This window comes from Heteronotia binoei, chromosome 8 (assembly GCF_032191835.1).
Source record: "Heteronotia binoei isolate CCM8104 ecotype False Entrance Well chromosome 8, APGP_CSIRO_Hbin_v1, whole genome shotgun sequence".
In the NCBI taxonomy this organism is placed as follows: domain Eukaryota; kingdom Metazoa; phylum Chordata; class Lepidosauria; order Squamata; family Gekkonidae; genus Heteronotia; species Heteronotia binoei.
Genome location: NC_083230.1, coordinates 130219506 through 130236239, shown reverse-complemented (window position 1 = coordinate 130236239; position 16734 = coordinate 130219506). Strand labels below are relative to the sequence as shown.

The 16734-nt window shown below is 49.8% G+C and overlaps 1 protein-coding gene across 1 annotated transcript in view; it reads right to left on the bottom strand.

Annotated features, from left to right (window-relative positions):
* LOC132575801 (lipase maturation factor 2-like) overlaps nucleotides 1–16734 on the bottom strand; it is a 47879-nt gene that overhangs the window by 13142 nt on the left and 18003 nt on the right. Inside the window, exons 4-10 of the mRNA XM_060244491.1 lie at nucleotides 12627–12655; nucleotides 11119–11315; nucleotides 9627–9805; nucleotides 6262–6400; nucleotides 3368–3502; nucleotides 2158–2263; nucleotides 896–1133 (exon numbers count right to left, since the gene is read on the bottom strand). Coding sequence (XP_060100474.1) covers nucleotides 896–1133; nucleotides 2158–2263; nucleotides 3368–3502; nucleotides 6262–6400; nucleotides 9627–9805; nucleotides 11119–11315; nucleotides 12627–12655 — 1023 coding nt within the window. The remainder of the gene's footprint in view (nucleotides 1–895; nucleotides 1134–2157; nucleotides 2264–3367; nucleotides 3503–6261; nucleotides 6401–9626; nucleotides 9806–11118; nucleotides 11316–12626; nucleotides 12656–16734) is intronic.

Below are 16734 nucleotides of genomic sequence, written 5' to 3'. Positions count from 1 at the left end.
GGGCTGAGAGAGCTCTCCCAGAAGCTGCCCTTTCAAGGACAACTCCAGCAGGTGCAAGTGGAGGAGGGGGGAATCAAACCCGGGTTCTCCCAGATAAGAGAGCTCTGGCTGACTCAAGCCATTCCAGCAGCTGCAAGTGGCGGAGAGGGGAATCAAACCCGGTTCTCCCAGATAAGAGAGCTATGGCTGACCCAAGGCCATTCCAGCAGCTGCAAGTGGAGGACTGGGGAATCAAACCCGGTTCTCCCAGATAAGAGAGCTCTGGCTGACTCAAGGCCATTCCAGCAGCTGCAAGTGGAGGAGTGGGGAATCAAACCCGGTTCTCCCCAGATAAGAGAGCTATGGCTGACCCAAGGCCATTCCAGCAGCTGCAATTGGATTGGGGGATCAAACCCGGTTCTCCCAGATAGGAGAGCTCTGGCTGACCCAAGGCCATTCCAGCAGCTGCAAGTGGAGGAGTGGGGGAATCAAACCCGGTTCTCCCAGATAGGAGAGCTCTGGCTGACCCAAGGCCATTCCAGCAGCTGCAAGTTGGAGGAGTGGGGAATCAAACCGGTTCTCCCAGATAGGAGAGCTCTGGCTGACCCAAGGCCATTCCAGCAGCTGCAAGCGGAGGAGTGGGGAATCAAACCTGGTTCTCCCAGATAAGAGTCCGCACACTTCACCACTACACCAAACTGTCATACAACATATGACAAAACAATAAAATACAATAAAAACTTTTTACAAGTGTCGAATGCAGTTGTAGAATGCATTTAAAATTGCTTTCTTTCCACCTCTCCCTCCAGCCTCCCCTCCGGTTTCCTTCCTTCCTTCTTTCCTGCAGCTCCCAAACATCTGATATTCACGTCTTCCAGCTCTCAAACGTCTGAAGTCCGTTCTGCGTGGCTCTTACGTTATGCGAGTTTGGCCACTCCCGGCTCCGAACACACCTCCATGTCCCACCCACTTCCTTTTCCTCCTGCCCCCTTGCTGAGAGGTTCTGCGCTCCCTGCTTCAGGGCCTGAAGGTAGCATTGGACATGGAAGCCACTCACCAGGCTGACAGTAAACATCCCCAAGGCCGCAGTGGTGAAGACGGCCCACTGGAGAGTCCCCCAGAGTTTCCAGAGAAAGCCCCGGGCGCAGGCAGACCTGGGGGGGACAGGAAGAGAGAGAAAACAGAAAGGGGGCGTTAGTTAGTGAGACGAGACATCCCCACAAGGGCGGGGAGATGAGCAGAGCTGCAGGCAGCTCCAACGAAAGGGGAAGTCTCCCTTCAAGAGCCAGGAGTGTTCCCACAAGAGTGCGGTGCATGCAGGTGGAATCCTAGAGTTGGAAGGGACCTCCAGGGTCATCTAGTCCAACCCCCTGCACAAGGCAGGAAACTCACTAACGCCTCCCCCCTAAATTCACAGGATCTTCATTGCTGTCAGATGGCCACCTAGCCTCTGTTGAAAAACCTCCAAGGAAGAAGAGCCCACCACCTCCTGAGGAAGCCTGTTCCACTGAGGAACCACTCTAAACTCACAACCCACCCCCCCTAAATTCACAGGATCTTCATCGCTGTCAGATGGCCACCTAGCCTCTGTTGAAAAACCTCCAAGGAAGAAGAGCCCACCACCTCCTGAGGAAGCCTGTTCCACTGAGGAACTGCTCTAAACTCACAAACCCCTCCCCCTAAATTCACAGGATCTTCATCGCTGTCAGATGGCCATCTAGCCTCTGTTGAAAAACCTCCAAGGAAGGAGAGCCCACCACCTCCCAAGGAGGAAGCCTGTTGCACTGAGGAATCGCTCTAACGGTCAGGAAGTTCTTCCTAATGTTGAGCCGGAAACTCTTTTGATTTAGAATCATAGAGATGGAAGGGACCTCCAGGGGTCATCTAGTCCAACCCCCTGCACAATGCAGGAAACTCACAAACACTTCCCCCTCAATTCACAGGATCCTGATTGCTGTCAGATGGCCATCTGGCCTCTGTTTAGAAACCTCCGAGGAAGGAGAGCCCACCACCTCCCGAGGAAGCCTGTTCCACTGAGGAACCGCTCTAACAGTCAGGAAGTTCTTCCTAATGTTGAGCCAGGAACTCTTTTGATTTGATTTCAACCCGCTGGTCCTGGTCCTATCCTAGGTAGTGCCAAGGAGCACCTGGGAAACCCCCCGCTGGCCAGTCTCTTACCTGTAGGCACCTTGAAGGATCTCCCACAGCAGGGAAAGGAGGGCGAGTCCCACCAGAGGCAGCGTCACCATCTTCAGCCACTGCATGAATTCATGGTACGTGAAAGCTGGGGAGACACGGCTAAAAGTCAACTCAATGCATTTTGGCCAAAAGGGTACTTTTGGGGTAGTATTTCTCTCTCACACGCATGTTCATCTGGGTTCTAATTGTCTAGAAACAATGGGGAGGGACGGTGGCTCAATGGTAGAACATCTGCTTGGGAAGCAGAAGGTCCCAGGTTCAATCCCTGGCATCTCCAAAAAAGGGTCCAGGCAAATAGGTGTGAAAAACCTCAGCTTGAGACCCTGGAGAGCTGCTGCCAGTCTGAGAAGACAATACTGACTTTGATGGACCAAAGGTCTGATTCAGTATAAGGCAGCTTCATATGTTCATAGAAACGATTCTGCTAATTCTGTATTTTTTACGTTCAATGTGTTGTTGAAGGCTTCCATGGCCGGAATCCATTGGTTTTTGTAGATTTTCCGGGTTGTGCGGCCATGGTCTTGGCATTGTGAGACCTGATGTTTCTCCGGCAGCTGTGACTGGCGTCCTCAGAGGTATAACCCAGAGGGCTAGCGTTCTCTCTGTGTCCAAGTGAGAAGAGTGCCAGATTACCTGCCTACCATCTTCTTCTCTTTTGGACACAGAGAGAACTCCAGCCTTCTGTGTAATTCCTCTGAGGATGCCGGTCACAGCTGCTGGTGAAACGTCGGGTTCTACAATGCCAGGATGGTGGCCATACAGCTCAGAAAATCTACAACAACTAATTTTCTATGTTCGTTTATAGTTAACTGCATCTCGATTACAAAAGAACCCGGGATGAATGCGGTTTAGTTGTTTCATTTATTTACTTCATGTATAATTCACCTTTGGGTAGGGACTCAAAGCGGCTTAGGGGTGTGTGTGTTTGTACTCGAGTTCTGAAAACTCCCCTAATAGAACCCCTGTTCCAGAACATGCCAAAAACATGTAACACGGCCCAAGGCTGCTGGCTACCAGTCTCTTGAAGATGTACAGGGTCACTCCTGTACTGCATGGAGAACGGGTCCTCCTACTTTAGTGCCGCAAAGGTCATGCCGGGATTGCCCCAACCCCTCTAGAAAGTTCCAAGCTACCCTGTCTCCACCCCTTGGCACCTCCGGGCCCCGTCTCCTCCCACCTCGGATGTTACCTGTCTTAGATTCAAGCAGCCTCTTCTCCCAGTTGATCTTCAGCCCAAAGTGGCAGCCAGTCCAGTAGAACAGTAAGCCGTAGGCGCCCAACTCAACCAGCGCGGTCAGGACGGTCAGCGGCCGGGGGGGCCAGGCTACAGAGCAGAATTCAAGAGGTTACCTGAGGACAGGGAAAACTCCTCGCACCAGAAGAAGAAGAAGAAGAGATGACTGGATTTATATCCTGCTCTTCACTCTGAATCTCAGAGTAGCTTACAGATCCCCTTTCCCTTCCCCTCCCCACAACAGACACCTTGTGAGGTGGGTGCGGCTAAGAGAGCTCTGACAGAAACTGCTCTTGAGAGGAACAGCTGTGAGAGAATGTGACTGACTGAAGGCCACACCAGCAGCTGTGAGTGGAGGACTGGGGAGCCCAACCCGGTTCTCCCAGATAAGAGAGCTCTGGCTGACCCAAGGCCATTCCAGCAGCTGCAAGTGGAGGAGGGGGGAATCAAACCCGGTTCTCCCAGATAAGAGAGCCCTGGCTGACCCAAGGCCATTCCAGCAGCTGCAGGAGGGGGGAATCAAACCCGGTTCTCCCAGTTAAGAGCTCTGGCTGACCCAAGGCCATTCCAGCAGCTGCAAGTGGAGGAGTGGGGAATCAAACCCGGTTCTCCCAGATAAGAGAGCTCTGGCTGACCCAAGGCCATTCCAGCAGCTGCAAGTGGAGGAGTGGGGAATCCAACCCGGTTCTCCCAGATAAGAGAGCTCTGGCTGACCCAAGGCCATTCCAGCAGCTGCAAGTGGAGGAGTGGGGAATCCAACCCGGTTCTCCCAGATAAGAGAGCTCTGGCTGACCCAAGGCCATTCCAGCAGCTGCAAGTGGAGGAGTGGGGAATCAAACCCGGTTCTCCCAGATAAGAGAGCTCTGGTTGACCTAAGGCCATTCCAGCAGCTGCAAGTGGAGGAGTGGGGAATCAAACCCGGTTCTCCCAGATAAGAGCTCTGGCTGACCCAAGGCCATTCCAGCAGCTGCAAGTGGAGGAGTGGGGAATCCAACCCGGTTCTCCCAGATAAGAGAGCTCTGGCTGACCCAAGGCCATTCCAGCAGCTGCAAGTGGAGGAGTGGGGAATCCAACCCGGTTCTCCCAGATAAGAGAGCTCTGGCTGACCCAAGGCCATTCCAGCAGCTGCAAGTGGAGGAGTGGGGAATCCAACCCGGTTCTCCCAGATAAGAGAGCTCTGGCTGACCCAAGGCCATTCCAGCAGCTGCAAGTGGAGGAGTGGGGAATCCAACCCGGTTCTCCCAGATAAGAGAGCTCTGGCTGACTCAAGGCCATTCCAGCAGCTGCAAGTGGAGGAGTGGGGAATCCAACCCGGTTCTCCCAGATAAGAGAGCCATGGCTGACCCGAGGCCATTCCAGCAGGTGCAAGTGGAGGAGTGGGGAATCAAACCCGGTTCTCCCAGATCAGAGTCCACACACTTAACCACGACACCAAACTGGCTCTTCCCTGCCTAAGTCTCTAAATCCAAAGGGACAGGAAACAAAGTGGCTATGCAGTAAATAGGTCAAAGCAAAAGCACTGTGCAAACACAAAATGAATCAACAGTATTAGAATCAAGTGTCCAAATAATTTATAAAGATACCCCAAATACACAGGAAGTATATTTCACGAGGGGATGGATCCCACAATAATTTTCAAGAAGTTTCCATGGAGAATGCAAAAGGTCCATTCAAAAGGCTTCTCCTGGAAATTCAATCACAGTCAATTCCACAAGATGGGGTCGATCCAGTCTCCCAAAATAAAGGCTCCAAAGGTACAAAGTTCCTTCCTTACGTGTTTGTCGACTTGATACACCACGTTTCGCAAACAAGTTTCATCCAAGAGCCATCCTGTAAGCTCACAACGACGACGTCAAATTAAGACATATTCCGTTTCCAAAAGGCACAAGCTCCTGCGTATTTGGGGTATCTTTACAAATTATTTGGACACTTTATTCTATTATTGTTGATTCATTTTGGGCTTGCACAGCGCTTTTGCTTTGGTCCACTTACTGCGTAGCCACTTTGTTTCCACACCCGGGGATTGGTACCTCTAAGTGGAGGGTTTGGGAGAGGGGAGGGGCCTGTGCAGGGTATAATGCCATGGAAACTGCCCTTTGGATCTGCTGCTTTTTTCAGGGGGGGAGCGAACCCTGCAGTTAAACATAAGAACATAAGAACATAAGAACATAAGAGAAGCCATGTTGGATCAGGCCAACGGCCCATCAAGTCCAACACTCTGTGTCACACAGTGGCAAAAAATGTTATATACACACATACACTGTGGCTAATAGCCACTGATGGACCTGTGCTCCATACACTGTGGCTAATAGCCACTGATGGACCTGTGCTCCATATTTTTATCTAAACCCCTCTTGAAGGTGGCTATACTTGTGGCCGCCACCACCTCCTGTGGCAGTGGAGAGCAGCTGGAATTCCAAGCGGTCTCCATGCCCCACCTGGAGGCTGGCAACCCTAGCTGCAACCTGACCGCCTCTTCTGTCTTCTCTTCCTCAGCTGATGTCGGACGCTGAACAGCATCTGCAGTGCTACCGGACGCAGTGCCCCAGCCTGGTGGACTGCCCCCGGGACCAGATCCTGCCCCCTGGCCCTGGGCACTGCTGCTCCAGTTGCGCTCGTGAGTGTGGCCTTGGCGGCTGCACTGCTTCAGGGGAAATGTCCAGCGTAAAATGGTTGAGCGGGCCACCAGCTGCCTACCTCTTTCTGGGGGTCTCCTCCAACATGGCTTCTCTTATGTTTTTACCCACAATGCTCCCCAGAGTGCCCATTTCACAGACACAACATTTGTTAATTTCCCTCCCCAAAACTTGGAAACGTCGCGGGGAGAGGGGGATCTCTCAGGCACTCACCGGGCCCCGTTTTCTTCCGGCCACGGCCCAGCCAAAACCCAATGTGGTCGTCATCCAGAAGGGAGAAGCAGAGGGCGATGGTCAACAGGTTGAAGAAGTTGTAGTTGCCCGTCAGGACAATCAAGACTTGCAGGAGAATCTGAAAGGCATTTTTTTAAAAACAAAATACATTATTGGTTAGAATCAGAGATTTGGAAGGGACCTCCAGGGTCATCTAGTCCAACGTCCTTCACAATCCAGGAAACCCACAAATACCTCCCCCTAAATTCACAGGATCTTCATTGCTGTCAGATGGCCATCTAGCCTCTGTTTAAGGAAGGAGAGCCCACCACCTCCCAAGGAGGAAGCCTGTTCCACTGAGGAACTGCTCTAAACTCACAAACCCCTCCCCCTAAATTCACAGGATCCACATTGCTGTCAGATGGCCATCTAGCCTCTGCTTAAAAACCTCCAAGGAAGGAGAGCCCACCACCTCCTGAGGAAGCCTGTTTCACTGAGGAACCGCTCTAAACTCACAAACACCTCCCCCCTAAATTCACAGGATCCACATTGCTGTCAGATGTCCATCTAGCCCTCTGCTGAAAAACCTCCAAGGAAGGAGAGCCCACCACCTCCTGAGGAAGCCTATTCCACTGAGGAACCGCTCTAACGGTCAGGAAGTTCTTCCTAATGTTGAGCTGGAAACTCTTTTGATTTAATTTCAACCGCTTCGTTCTGGTTCTACCTTCTGAGGCCACAGAAGACAATTCCACACCCTCCTCTAGGCGACAGCTCTTTAAGTTTAGGCATTCAGAGTTTACTTGAATTGAAGTTATGTCTCTTTACTTTATATCCCTTCAATCAATTTATATCCTTCAATCAGAGGGATTCTGTACTTCACGGCGCACTCAATACAGGAGAGACAATGTGTTGGAGCAGAACAAAGTATGAGTCCAGTGACACCTTTAAGACCAACAAAGTTTTATTCGCTGTGTGATCATTCACGTGCGCACACACTTCCTCAGTTCTACTTTTAAGACCAACTTCTGAGATATAAAGACCTTCCTTAGTGACCCAGGCTTAATCCATATAGTCATTAACAGACATTCTCACATTTTGACATTTTACTGTTTTATTGCTTTTGCATGCTCATGCTACTCAGATCAAAGAGTTTGCTTAATTTGTTAATTTCACTATACTGTCATTGGATCTTAACTTTGAACCATTTTGCATTCTAAACCACTCCTTACCAGATCACATATGACTGGGGAACATATGAAGCTGCCTTCTACTGAATCGGACCCTTGGTCCATCAAAGTCAGTATTGTCTTCTCAGACTGGCAGCGGCTCTCCAGGGTCTCAAGCTGAGGTTTTTCACACCTATTTGCCTGGACCCTTTTTTGGAGATGCCAGGGATTGAACCTGGGACCTTCTGCTTCCCAAGCAGTATGCTCTACCACTGAGCCACCCTCCCTCCCCAGATAATTTTACTATACTGTCATTGGATCTTAAATTTGTACCATTTTGCATTCTAAACTACTCCTTACCAGATAATTTTACCATACTGTTGGTTGCTATGGCAATATTTTTGCTAATGCAATAAAGACATTGATTGATTGATTGACTATACTGTCATTGGATCTTAACTTTGTACCATTTTGCATTCTAAACCACTCCTTACCAGATCACATATGACTGGGGAACATATGAAGCTGCCTTCTACTGAATCGGACCCTTGGTCCATCAAAGTCAGTATTGTCTTCTCAGACTGGCAGCGGCTCTCCAGGGTCTCAAGCTGAGGTTTTTCACACCTATTTGCCTGGACCCTTTTTTGGAGATGCCAGGGATTGAACCTGGGACCTTCTGCTTCCCAAGCAGATGCTCTACCACTGAGCCACCCTCCCTCCCCAGAAAATTTTACTATACTGTCATTGGATCTTAAATTTGTACCATTTTGCATTCTAAACTACTCCTTACCAGATAATTTTACCATACTGTTGGTTGCTATGGCAATATTTTTGCTAATGCAATAAAGATATTGATTGATTGACTATACTGACATTGGATCTTAAATGTGTACCAGTCTGCATGCTGAGCCACTGACTACCAGCTATGTGTGGCTTTGCTCACTGTGCTGGATTCCTCATCTGACGAAGGCTGCTTAGAGAGCACACGAAAGCTGACGTTCTGAATAAAACTAAGTTGGTCTTAAAGGTGCAACTTGACTCCTATTTTGTTCTACTGCTTCAGACCAACCCGGCTGACTACTTAGTTCTATTTTGTCAGTCCAACAGGGCTACCCACCTGAGTGTATCAGCACGTTGGAGCAATTAGTGTGTCAGAGCGGGATCTAAAGATGAAGAATAATTTGGCTTTGTGCCCCCACCCCTGCACTCAGCTTCCCATCTCCTTTTCCTTCCCCTCCCCACAACAGACACCCTGCGAGGCAGGTGGGCCTGAGAGAGTTCTAAGGGAAACTGCTTTGAGAGAACTGGGATTGACGCAAGGTCACACCAGCAGCTGCAGGTGGAAGAGGAGAGGGATCAAACCTGGTTCTCCTAGATTAGAGTTTGTGCTCTGAACCACTGCACTAAACTGGCTCTGTGGGCCACCCAAGTTCAAATCTCCACTCTGTGGCGAGTGACCTTGGGCCAATTGCACTGCTAACCGTTAGAGTGGTTCCTCAGTGGAACAGGCTTCCTCCTTGGGAGGTGGTGGGCTCTCCTTCTTTGGAGGTTTTTCATCAGAGGCTAGATGGCCCTCTGAGAGCAATGAAGATCCTGTGAATTTAGGGTGAGGTGTTTCTGAGTTTAGAGCGGTTCCTCAGTGGAACAGGCTTCCTCCTTGGGAGGTGGTGGGCTCTCCTGCCTTGGAGGTTTTTCAACAGAGGCTAGGTGGCCATCTGACAGCAATGAGAATCCTGTGAATTTAGGGGGAGGGATTTGTGAGTTTAGAGCGGTTCCTCAGTGGAACAGGCTTCCTCCTGGGGAGGTGGTGGGCTCTCCTTCCTTGGAGGTTTTTCAACAGAGGCTGGATGGCCATCTGACAGCAATGAGAATCCTGTGAATTTAGGGGGAGGTGTTTGTGAGTTTCCTGCCTTGTGCAGGGGGTTGGACTAGATTACCCTGGAGGTCCCTTCCAACTCTGTGATTCTATGAAAGCTGGGTCAGAGAGAGGCAACCAGTTTACAATTCTGATCCCCTCATGACGTGTCAGTGGGGCTGGCTGTGGCTCCCATAGGATGGGCAGACTACCCCGTTCCCCCAGAGTTCCTGCTGAGATTCCATTTCTCCCACCACCAGCAGAGCTCAGTAACGCACAAGCTGACTGGCACCATTCTTTCTGCCCACGAACTGGCAAGAACCTCTTTCCGAGCCCAGAGCTACCTGGCAGTAGAAGGCAAACAGGCGGAGGCGTCGGACCGGTGCAAAGAAGAAGGCCGGGACGGCTATCTCTATGACGTAGGTGGCCACCACACTGAACTTCTGGAACCAGACAGGCAACTGGTGGGCGAACCAGGCAGCGGGCGTGGGAATGCACTGTGTCTCATAATGGTAGGTCAGGGCTGGCAGGAGAGAGAAAGGTAAGAGTGGGAAACTTAGGTGAGGAGGGAGGTGGCATCTCTCCCTCTTTCTTTTGCCTTTATAATAGACTTTATTAGCATGCCACAATGACATAAATCATAAAAAAAATAGTAAATGAGCAACATGTGTAAAATCTCCACATAGGCACACATAAATATAGAGAGAAAATATAAGGAGCCATGTTGGATCAGGCCAGTGGCCCATCCAGTCCAATACTCTGTGTCACATAAGAACAGAAGAGAAGCCATGTTGGATCAGGCCAAAGGCCCCTCCAGTCCAACCCCCTGTGTCACATAAGAACATAAGAGAAGCCATGTTGGATCAGGCCAATGGCCCCTCCAGTCCAACACTCTGTGTCACATAAGAGCAGAAGAGAAGCCATATTGGATCAGGCCAATGGCCCATCCAGTGCAACACTCTGTATCACATAAGAACAGAAGAGAAGCCATGTTGGATCAGGCCAATGGCCCATCCAGTCCAACACTCTGTGTCACACAGTGGCCAAAAAGCCCACGCGCCATCAGGAGGTCCATCAGTGGGGCCAGGACACCAGAAGCCCTCCCACTGTTTCGCTCCCCCAAGCACAAAGAATACAGAGCATCACTGCCTCAGAAATAGAGTTCCAACAATACCCTGTGTCTAATAGCCACTGATGGTCCTCTGCTCCATATGCTTATCCAATCCCCTCTTGAAGCCATCTATGTTTATAACCGCCACCACTTCCTGTGGCAGTGAATTCCACTTGTAAATCACCTTTTGGGTGAAGAAGGATTTCCTTTTATCTGTTCTAACCCGACTGCTCAGCAATTTCATTGAATGCCCACGTGTTCTTGTATTGTGAGAAAGGGAGAAAAGGCCTCTTCTCTACCTTCTCCATCCCATGCATCATCTTGCAAACCTCTATCATGTCACCCCTCAGTTGACTTTTTTTCTGAGCTAAAGAGTCCTAAGCGTTTTAACCTTTCTTCATAGGGAAAGTGTTCCAACCCTTTAATCACTCTAGTTGCCCTTTTCTGCCCTTTTTCCAATGCTATAACATCCTTTTTGAGGTGCGGTGACCAGACTTGCACACAGTATTCCAAATGAGACCGCACCATCGATTTGTACAGGGGCATTAGGATACTGAAAGGACCTGATGGCAGACTACACGCACACTCCTTTGTTGGACAACGCAGATCTGAATCCCTGTCACCTCGCGATCACCTCCTGCCATGACCTCTTGCCTGTTTCCTCCGCCTATAACTCTGGTCTGCGAGTTCAGAGCGCGGCCTCTCCCCCCCCAGCCCCCACTCACCCGTGAGCCCCCACCAAGTGGGGCAGCGGCTGGTCAGCTTCACCACCCCCGAGGCGAACATGAGGCGGAAGAGCAGCCAGCGCACCAGCCAGAAGGTCACCCCGTCGTGCGCCCGCCAGGCCGTTGAGCGCCACTTCAGGAGGTGGAACGGTGCCACCAACACGGCCAAGAACCCCGTCTCCAGTAGAAGGCTGTCCCTGTTTGGAGGAGGGAAGATGACCTGGGTCAAACCAGCAAGAGCCAGCTGTTCCTGGAGGCATTCTCTTGCACTAACCATTCTCTCATAGAATCTGAGAGTTGGAAGAGACCTCCAGGGTCATCTAGTCCAACCCCATGCAAAATGCAGGAAACTCACAAACCCCTCCCCCTAAATTCACAGGATCTTCATTGCTGTCAGATGGCCATCAAGCCTCTGCTTAAAAACCTCCAAGGAAGGAGAGCCCACCACCTCCCCAGGAGGAAGCCTGTTCCACTGAGGAACCCCTCTAAACTCACAAACCCCTCCCCCTAAATTCACAGGATCTTCATTGCTGTCAGATGGCCATCAAGCCTCTGCTTAAAAACCTCCAAGGAAGGAGAGCCCACCAACTCCAAAGGAGGAAGCCTGTTCCACTGAGGAACCGCTCTAAACTCACAAACCCCTCCCCCTAAATTCACAGGATCCTCATTGCTCTCAGATGGCCATCTAGCCTCTGTTTAAAAACCTCCAAGGAAGGAAGGAAGGAATGGAGGGAGGGAGGAATCCTAGAGTTGGAAGGGACCACTATGGTCATCTAGTCCAACCCCCTGCACAATGCAGGAAACCCACAAACACCTCCCCCTAAATTCACAGGATCTTCATTGCTGTCAGATGGCCATGTAGCCTCTGTTTAAAAACCTCCAAGGGAGGAAGGAAGGAATCCTAGAGTTGGAAGGGACCTCTAGGGTCATCTAGTCCAACCCCCTGCACAATGCAGGAAACCAACAAACACCTCCCGCTAAATTCACAGGATCTTCATCGCTGTCAGATGGCCATCTAGCCTCTGTTGAAAAACCTCCAAGGAAGGAGAGCCCACCACCTCCCAAGGAGGAAGCCTGTTCCACTGAGGAACCGCTCTAAACTCACAAACCCCTCCCCCTAAATTCACAGGATTTTCATCACTGTCAGATGGCCATCTAGCCTCTGTTGAAAAACCTCCAAGAAAGAAGAGCCCACCACCTTCTGAGGAAGCCAGTTCCACTGAGGAACTGCTCTAAACTCACAAACCCCTCCCCCTAAATTCACAGGATCTTCATTGCTGTCAGATGGCCACCTAGCCTCTGTTGAAAAACCAGAAAGGAAGGAGGGAGGGAGGGAGGGAGGGAGGAAGGAAGGAAGGAAGGAAGGAAGGAAGGAAGGAAGGAAGGAAGGAAGGAAGGAAGGAAGGAATGAATGAATTGGATTTATATCCTGCCCTCCACTCCGAAACTGAGACTCTCAGAGTGGCTCAGGCAGGCAGGGCTCACAAGGTAGGAAGCACGCCACTCACCACTGGAAGTAGAGGAACACCTGTCCCACCTGCAACGAGAGACCGGGAGGGGGGGGGGGGGAGAAAAGAACACTTCAAAGCAGGGCCTCCGAAAAGGAAGAGGCTGATGGGGGGGGGGGGGAGAGAACTCTTCCCACCCCCTGCAGTTTAAGCCAAACCTGCATCTGTGAGCCACAGCGAGCCCCTCTCCTTCAGGAGAAAAAGCAGTAGGCAAAAAGGTTGAAGAAATAATTTGGAACTCAAACACCCCCCTCCCATCTACCTCAGCTCTCTGGCTACAACCCGGCCAACGCAGGTGGCCCCTCTGATTTCAGGGGTAGGAACCGACTGGCTGCCAATGGGCTTTTTTCGTAGCAGGAACGCCTTTGCACCTTAGGCCACGCAGCCCTGATATAGCCAATCCTCCTGGAGCTTACAGGGCTCTTCTTAAAGGGCCTACTGTATGTAAGCTCCAGGAGGATTGGCTACATCAGGGCTATGTGGCCTAACATGCAAAGGAGTTAGAAACCCAGAATAGTAGATTTCGAAGGGACCCTCCAGGGTCATCTAGTCCAGGGGTGACCAACGGTAGCTCTCCAGATGTTTTTTGCCTACAACTTCCATCAGCCCCAGCCATTGGCCATGCTGGCCGGGGCTGATGGGAGTTGTAGGCAAAAAACATCTGGAGAGCTACCGTTGGCCACCCCTGATCTAGTCCAGCCCCCTACACAATGCAGGAAACTCACAAATACTTGCCCCTAAATTCACAGGATCCACATTGCTGTCAGACGGCCATCTAGCCTCTTTTGAAATACCTCCAAGGAAGGAGAGCCCACCACCTCCCCAGGAGGAAGCCTGTTCCACTGAGGAACCGCTCTAACGGTCAGAAAGTTCTTCCTAATGCTGAGCCAGAAACTCTTCTGATTTAATTTCCACCCATTGGTTCTGGTCCGACCTTCTAGGACCAGCATTCCTGCTGGGTGCACCCATGCAGAGAAACGCCCGCCACCCAAGAAGATGAAGAAGACGACTGCAGATTTATACTCCACCCTTCTCTCTGAATCAGAGACTCAGAGCGTCTTACATTCTCCTATATCTTCTCCCCCCACAACAGACACCCTGTGAGGTGGGTGGGGCTGGAGAGGGCTCTCCCAGCAGCTGCCCTTTCAAGGACAACCTCTGCCAGGGCTATGGCTGACCCAAGGCCATCCCAGCAGGTGCAAGTGGAGGAGTGGGGAATCAAACCTGGTTTTCCCAGATAAGAGTCCGCACACTTAACCACTACACCAAACTGGCTTAGAATCACCCTGATACTGCTATCTTTGAGATTACGCTTTGCATGTTCTCAGACTGGCATCTGGCAGAAGGGAAGCGGTGTGAGGAAAGGAACCATAAAAATGCCTTAAAGCAGGAGGAAAGGTAGGATGTAAATGTGTTAATCAACAAATAAAACTCCAAGCACAAAACACTTAAGTAGCTGGTTCTGCTACTAACGCTTGGAAAGCAGGACTAGAGATGCAAAATTTCTGGAAATTTTGAAGCTCGGAAAAAAATCCAGTTTTTCTTCCCTGGGAAAAAAACCAGACATTTTTGGAAAAATTGAAAAAATGATACTTCTTTTTTCTTTTCCAGATCGAAAGTCATTCTGTTACTTTCGGAACATAAAATATGACTACGGACAATTTTACTTGCCATGAAATTGTCACAACTACCATATTAAACATATAGTGTATGCAAACAATTATTACAAACAAAATTTACTTTTTAAATAATATTCATTTGTAATTGTAACAAATGGAGCAACAATCTCCTGAGCTGTTTAGTAGTTTGTGTGGAACAGACAACAACAAAAAAAACCCTCCACAAAACAATTTTTAAAAATCCAGAAGTAACAATTATTCATATTTCCTCTCCGCAGTATGAAATAAAAATTAAAAACTCATTCTCATAAAAAGAATTGAAGAGGGGGGAAGTGTCAAGAAGGGAGTGTAGGACTAAGTTGCAATGAATGGGCATGACCTAGGACTTGCTTGTCCTCAATGTGCAGAAATTAGAATAATCTGATACCATGCATATTTTTTTAGAAATGATTTGGAAAATACTTGATCACCTTGTCTTGAAATATTTTATTCATCATGTTAAAATAAAATGTTCCATAATCAATTTCTTTTCTTTTTTTTTCAATTTTTCAGAAGAAAAAAAAAATGTTCCGGTTTTTGTCCAGGCCTTCACATCTCTAAGCAAGACACAACGCAGAAATGACTTCAGCTCATTACAGAGGGGAAAAAAAACTCTCTTACACGCTCAAGCGTTGCTGCGGACTTCGGAGCGCAAGCCCGGCACAGACAAGTTTTTACTTAGAGCAGGGGTCCCTGCCATGCTGCCGACACCTTTCCTGTATTGTTAGAAAGTGGGTGGGGTGAAGTTGGCTGCGATCACGTCTCCCCTTCACTCTTCTCTTCTCCAGGACAAGTAAGCTGTTCCTTCAAACTCTACTCTGAGAATTTGATTTCCAGACCCACAACCACCTTATCCCTCCTCCTTGAAGAAGATGGTATTGGATTTCTTTACCCAACGGGTGATTGACACATGGAATTCACTGCCACAGTAGATGCGGCCGCAGCAAGCATAGACAGCTTCAAGAGGGGACTGGATCAACATCTGGAGCAGAGGTCCATCAGTGGGTATTAGCCACAGTGTATTGTTGGAACTCTCTGTCTGGGGCAGTGATGCTCTGTATTCTTGGTGCTTGGGGGACACAGTGGAAGGGCTTCAAGCCCCACTGATGGATCTCCTGATGGCACTGTTTTTTTGACCACTGTGTGACAAAGAGTGTTGGACTGGATGCGCCACTAGTCTGATCCAACATGGCTTCCCTTATGTTCTTATATGAAAAGAGTGTTGGGCTGGATAGGCCATTGGCCTGATCCAACACGGCTCCTCTTATGTTCTTATGTGACATAGAGTGTTGGATTGGATGGACCATTGGCCTGATCCAACATGGCTTCTGTTATGTGACACAGAGTGTTGGACTGGATAGGCCACTGGCATGATCCAACACGGCTCCTCTTATGTTCTTACGTGACACAGAGGGTTGGACTGTATGGAAAATTGGCCTGATCCAACATGGCTTCTCTTATGTTCTTATGTGACATAGTGTTGGACTGGATGGGCTATTGGCCTTATCCAATATGGCTTCTCTTCTGTTCTTATGTGACACAGAGTGTTGGATTGTATGGGCCATTGGCCTGATCCAACAGGGCTTCCCTTATATTCTTATGTGACACAGAGTGTTGGACTGGATGGGCCACTGCCCTGATCCAACATGGCTTCTCTTATGTTCTTCTGTGACACAGAGTGTTGGACTGGAGGGGCCACTGGCCTGATCCAACATGGCTTCTCTTATGTTCTTCTGTGACACAGAGTGTTGGACTGGAGGGGCCACTGGCCTCATCCAACATGGCTTCTCTTCTGTTCTTATGTGACACAGAGCGTTGGACTGGATGGGCCAGTGGCCTGATCCGATATGGCTTCTCTTATGTTCTTATATCTGTCTGGGGCAGTGATGCTCTGTATTCCTGGTGCTTGGGGGGGCACAGTGGGAGTACTTCTAGTGTCCTGGCCCCACTGGTGGACCTGATGGCACTTGTGTTTTTTTGGCCACTGTGTGACACAGAGTGTTGGGCTGGATGGGTCATTGGCCTGATCCAACATGGCTTCTCTTATGTGCTTATGTGACACAGAGTGTTGGACTGGATGGGCCATCGGCCTGATCCAACATGGCTTCTCTTATGTTCTTATGTGACACAGAATGTTGGACTGGAGGGGCCACTGGCCTGATCCAACATGGCTTCTCTTCTGTTCTTATGTGACACAGAGTGTTGGACTGGAGGGGCCACTGGCCTGACCCAACATGGCTTCTCTTATGTTCTTATGTGACACAGAGTGTTGGACTGGAGGGGCCAATGGCCTGACCCAACATGGCTTCTCTTCTGTTCTTATGTGACACAGAGTGTTGGAATGGAGGGGCCACTGGCCTGATCCAACATGGCTTCCTTTTTGTTCTTATGACTGCGTGTTTCCACCTGTCCTTTGTTCCCTTCCTCAGCCTGGATGTTTGAACAGACCG